At 43.8% G+C, this 6,154-nt stretch overlaps 1 protein-coding gene across 1 annotated transcript; it reads left to right on the top strand.

The window, feature by feature from the left end:
* Positions 1-218: 218 nt before the first annotated feature.
* LOC310863177 (protein unc-119 homolog B-like) lies at positions 219-5,634 on the top strand (the record flags this gene model as incomplete). Its single annotated transcript, XM_083771347.1, has 5 exons — positions 219-456; positions 2,513-2,626; positions 3,613-3,712; positions 4,066-4,238; positions 5,488-5,634. The coding sequence occupies 5 exons, from the start codon at positions 219-221 to the stop codon at positions 5,598-5,600; spliced, it is 738 nt and encodes a 245-aa protein (XP_083627473.1). The 3' UTR covers positions 5,601-5,634.
* Between the last annotated feature and the right edge of the window lie 520 nt (positions 5,635-6,154).

Genomic DNA, 6,154 nt, shown 5'->3' with positions numbered 1-6,154 from the left:
ACTCCCCGCCCTGCGCCCTCTAGTGGATGTTGTAAGCAAGGACTCTCCTAGCTCTCTGGACGAGTTGTCATGGCAACTGTTCAGCATGTGCTTACAAAAACAAGAGCTGGACCGTCCACTAACAGCAATCGAGATCTGCGACGCCATCTTCTAGCATTATAATCGGAAGAAAGAGCGATACACCGTGGAGAAACAGTGACAGGTGTTATCTTATCAATATGATGAGCGAAGCCGAAGCCCGCAGTGACGCACCTGTTGCTGATAATGTCCCCAGCGGTGAGGCCGGCACTGCGGCTCCTCCAAGGGACAGAAAGCCGGGCGGAGGAGGTGTGCTGAAAAGGCTCAAGTCCCGAAGGAGCCAGGTGGACAGTAGGCCTGTCACAGAAGACGACCTTCGTGCCCAGAGTGGACACATCACGCCCGAGGATGTTTTAGGATTGCGCGTAGCTACGAGAGGTAGGCCTGCCCTGCCGCGGCTGCCGCCTCGATTGATTGATTGATTGATTGATTGATTGATTGATTGATTGATTGATTGATTGATTGATTGATTGATTGATTGATTGATTGATTGATTGATTGATTGATTGATTGATTGATTGATTGATTGATTGAATACTTTAATTATTAATACTTTGCAAATAGTGCAGTGAGTATACAATATGCTAAAAGAATAACAAACATGTAGGAAGGTTTTTCACGTTTTCTTTTCATTCTTTGATTTTTTCCTAACTGAAGATTAAAGTTATAGAAGTGCACCCAATCTATTATTACATTCTAGAATAAAATGTTTTGAAATAATATTTGCAGCATTTGACTTCACAAATTGACAAATAAAACTATATAATGTAACATAATGTATGATAAACTGTTGTTTTAGATGAGAAGATCATATACCTTGAGTATGCTATGATTATGTCACACCTCACACTGATAACATTATAGGCTAAAACACTTTATAACTCTTACATCAGCAGTGGTTCTCAAACGTTTGAGGACCCCCCCACATTTTGTATTTGGCCACAAACCACCATCACAATATATTTTGGGCCAGGGTGCGGTGTGTTAAAAAATATATTTTTTATGTTTTATGATTTTCTTTGAAAATAGCAGATCTCCAAGCTCACAATGTGCCGCATGCGTTGTGGGCTTGTAGATCGTCTATTTTCAAATAGCCAATGTTTCAAGTAGTTGAAATCTATCTATCTTATCTTATCTATAAATGCACCATGTCTCTGTCTGTCTGTCTGTCTGTGTGTGTGTGTAACTCGAGAACCGTTCGCCCCACCAACTTCAAATTCGACACACGCGTGCCACACCACTGCAGGGGGTGCAGTGCCCGGTGTCCAGTCGGTCGGACCTAGGGTTGTCCAGAACAGCCCCAAAAAGGCCTCTGCCCGGGCTCTGACGCAGGAATGTTCCACACGCAGACCACTTGCCTAATATTATACCTTTGTGCCCTTCCCATAAGCTCAATTCCCTCACAATCAGTAACATGCATTTCGTGCCCTACCCAACTTCCCAAGATCACACGTTAACAATTCCCTCTCGATCAATGTGACCTATTATATCGCATTACCCACACTGTACATCATTTCCTGTTCATATATTAGAACTATAGTATCTACAAGTAAGACGCGCAAACGCGGGAAGCGAACGCAGCTCGTAAATTGCAATAACAACAATTAGAATAAATTACGTACTTTTTTTTCTTTTTAGTTAGTAATTTTTTTAAGTTTTCTACTGTGTGTGTGTGTGTGTGTGTGTGTGTGTGTGTGTGTGTGTGTGTGTGTGGTTGTTTGTGTGTGTGTGTGTGTGTGTGTGTGTGTGTGTGTGTGTGTGTGTGCTACAGCTGCGCCCTCTGGTGGCGGGCGGGTGGTGTCACAGCGGGACAGACAGACAGACACAGACATGATCTGCAGGGTCTCATAGTTAGTGCTCATTGCATTCGCAATAAATGCACCAAAGTCTCTGTCTGTACGTACGTGTGTAATCCACGTAACTCGAGAACCATTCGCCCCACGACTTCAAATTCGACACACGCGTTCCACCCCACCACAGGGGGTGCAGTGGCCGGTGTCGAGTCGGTCGGACCCACGGTTGTCCAGAACCGCAACAAAAAGGTCTCTGCCCAGGTCTGGACAGAGCCCTTGTCCAGGGTCCATATATGGAGCTGGCCTGTTCTGCGTCATTCTGACGTCTGTTTAGACTCCATATTTGGGCATGCCTGACAAAGAACTCCATATATGGGCATAAAAGGGACACAGACATAATATCTGGGAGGGGCATTTCCAACTTGCATCGTTCCAAGTAGGCCAATGTTCAACGGGCACCGCTGTAGAGGCTCCAATGCATAATATCTGGGTGGGGCATGCATTTCCAACTTGCATCGTTCCAAGTAGGCCAGTGCCCAACGGGCACCGCTCTAGTGATTGTAATGCAATATTATAATTTCTTTGCTTTCCCCGGAACCCACTTTGAGAACCACTGACATACCACTGTGCCATTCTTGCAGGGTACTTCTGTAAACCTGAGGACAATGTCTTTAACGTCGACTTCATCCGCTTTAAGATCAGAGATCTGGAGTCAAACACTGTTCTTTTTGAGATTGCCAAACCTCCAGACACTGGTACGCTGCCTTATGCTGTGTCTTATGCAGTATTGTGAGTTGTACTGTGTGTTACACTGTTGACTGTTATGTTTGAGAGAAAGGAGGGAGAGAGAGAGAGACGTGCGTGTACGTGAGCATGTGTGATGTGTGTGTTTGATATGTGTGTTTACACATGTAAAGAGATCAACCACATAAATTCACTGTCAATGGTTTTGGAAAGATTACAGATGTAAATCTTTTGACACATGCATATCAGCTACTTCATAGTCAACGCATTCTCACTCCCAACTTCCCAAGGTGGCCAACGAGTGAAGAAGTCAAATGTTTGACTGGAAGTGGGGCAAAAAGAAAGGGGGGTATGACTTACGATATCCATATCGAGACATTAACTACTCGAACGGTGCTGATTCGGCTGAAGCAGACTGAAGGGACTTCCAGTCAAACGTTTGACTTTTCGTCACATTAGTCCCAAGAAGTCACGTTATGCATTTTGGGGAGTGAGAGTGTGTCGTCATAGTATACTTATACTGTACAGTTCACAGATTGTTCAGGCTGTAAGCAATGAGTTGCAGTAAGGCACAGCTCAGCTCTGTGGCATCGTAGTTAGTGCATTCCACCCTGAGATTGGGAGGTCGCCAGGTCCGAGATCAATCTCCGGCTGAGTCAAACCAAAGATGTACTGTATAATAGTCTCTGCTTGCCACTCAGCATCGAGGGTTGGATTGGGGACCCGTGCGACATACTAGCGTCTTGTCCAGGGGGAGTACATCAAGCTGCCTCACACGCTATACAGAAACAGGAGACAGGTTGTCCTGACCTACTGTATAGGCCACATGGCTCAGAAAACATTTGTTCCCTTAAGGCTACTTACTGTTACAGTTGCCAGTTTGTTTCAAGTTGTAAGCTAGAGACTTCCTTCCTGTCTAAGAGCAATAGTGTGCTGCTTGGCTATTAATAATCATAAGTTGTGGTAGTGTTAAGTGTCTCTGTGCTCTGTGTCTCAGAGGAGGATGATGAGAATGGAGAGGGTGACACCAGTGCTGGTCGATTCGTACGTTACCAGTTCACCGCAGCCTTCCTAAGGTTAAGGACTGTGGGAGCAACGTGAGTACCTTACACATCACCAATTCACATACCTTGACAAAACAAAAGACACACGCACCAGTGAAGGTGATTGTTCCAGGCATAACAAGAAGAATACATAAATAAATAGGCCCAGCATTCCTTTCTGTGTGCTGCACACATTCGCCAACACTTTAGCCTGAGATAAATGGATTGTTGTTGGTCATGGAAATCGGCAGTTCTAATTGTAAATTGCCTTTCTTGAAATGTGTGCCATGGACCTAATCAGTCCCTATCCAACTGATACTAAGTTGATGATTATATGTTCTTAACTTTTTATGTCACTCTTTTTCCTATCCTTCTTCGGTCCATGGGTGTCTCTTTAATTGGAGCAGGGTGGAATTTACGGTCGGAAGCCGACCTCTAATCAACTTCCGCATGATTGAGAGGCACTATTTCCGAGATCACCTGTTGAAGAGCTTTGACTTCGACTTCGGCTTCTGTATTCCAAACAGCCGTAATACGTGCGAACACATCTATGAGTTCCCTCAGTTGTCTGAGGATCTGGGTGAGTCCTCCTTTTCTTTCTGGATCCATGAAATTCAGAAATCAATTTTGAAATGATTAAAAACATCATTAACCACATATCGTAAGACCATATCGACTTTATTCACTAGTATATAGGGTTTATAAATAAGTGGTTAGCTCTCTAGACCAAATCTCTGCCACAAATTGACGATGTAGGGTTTCAAGTGGTTAACCATATTGCGTTGCGATGCATTGTTGCAATGGTTGTTTTTGCTGATCACCCCAGAATAGGGCCACTACAGTTCATGTGTTTAATGCAGGGATTTTCAACAGGTGGTCCGTGGACCACTGGTAGTCCGTGAAGGTATTGCATGTGGTCCCTGACCATGCATTTAGTATTGTAGCAAAGTGAATATTTAGTATTTTCTTCCACGGAACAATGCACTACTTTTGGCGGACGTGGAAGTGCATAAATTATATCAGTTACTGGGAAGTCTGAGGTTAAGAAATTCCAGAGAAAAGGGAGTTCTCAAGAAGGGTGCAGTCTATAGAGCGTCGCAGTCCCGCCCCCTCGAGAGACCCGGAAAATAAATCCCAGTTCATTTTCCTCATAGACTTTTCAGAAAGTATTTATTTAAAGACGTTTACGCCGCGGACAAAGCCAACTCTTGTTGTGACAAATCATGACAACAAACACAGTTTTTCGGGCCAAACAAAGAATTAGAAAGTAGAAAAGAACGGCAGGTTTTAACAAATTTTTTGTTGTTTTTCTTCTTCGTAATTATTTGTTTGGTCCAAAATATTGTGTGTGTTGTTATGATTTGTCACGACAAGAGTTGGCTTCGTACGACGCTTAAAAGGTCTTTAAATAAATACGTTTTGAAATGTCTATGGGAAAAATGCATTGAGATTCATTTCCTGGGCCTGGCGTCGTCATGAGAGGGGGCGGGGCTGCGACGCTCTATACCCTCCCAACACAACAGTGGTCCCTAGCTTGATTCCTAGTCAGGGTGGTGGTCCCTGGTTCACAATCAGTTGAAAACCCCTGGTTTAATGGAAAGAATACATATGACGGAATACATGTTGAATGAGGATTAACACTGAGGGTTTTACTCTGTATAGGTGAATCCAGTGGGAATCAGGCCTCAAACCCAGGCAGTGTACTGTTATTGTCAAGCTTTACCCATTGAGCTAACGCAGAGGGCACATGATGGTCAGTATAATACTGGCGCATTTCTTTCCACAGTGCACAGATCATCATTAATGTATCTCTGTTTTGTGTTTTACAGTACGTCAGATGGTGGAGTGTCCTCATGAGACCCGATCAGACAGCTTTTACTTTGTTGACAACAGACTAGTCATGCACAACAAAGCAGACTACTCTTATACTGGAGGACAGTGATGCAGTTTTCCTGATAACGTGCAAGCAGTCACCCACACACACGCACACACGCACCACACATGCACAATGTGCATGCATGCACAATGTGCATTGCACATACTGTATACATATGAATACATGCACAGTAGCCGGGGAGCCACAGGCCCAAAAGCTCAAGGAATAGAGATTAACCTGTGATGTCATCATGACATACTTTTTATTTGTGTTTTTTCTATTCACTTGGTCATCAAGGTCCACAGAATGAGAGGTCTGCTCGGCCGGAAACATTGCAAAAAAAGAGTTATGGCCAATTTGGTATACCACACCATAGACATAAGGCAACATTTTCCAAATTTCATCATACTTTAAGTAGCATGTGACAAACTAGGGGGTTTTCATGATTCTGAACCCATTCCAAGCATCAGTTTCGCATGAAAAACACTTGGCCTAAATTCGACCAGAGCCACACTCATCATATTTGTGCTGACCTCATCGTATTTGTGATGGCGCGATGTTTCCGGCAGAGCAGACCTCTCATTCTGTGGACCTTAATGACCAAATTAATAGAAAAAACA

This window comes from Protomyctophum parallelum (assembly GCF_964188405.1).
Source record: "Protomyctophum parallelum genome assembly, chromosome: 8".
Taxonomy (NCBI): domain Eukaryota; kingdom Metazoa; phylum Chordata; class Actinopteri; order Myctophiformes; family Myctophidae; genus Protomyctophum; species Protomyctophum parallelum.
Note: the sequence above shows the minus strand (reverse complement) of the source record. Positions and strands in the feature narration are given on the sequence as shown.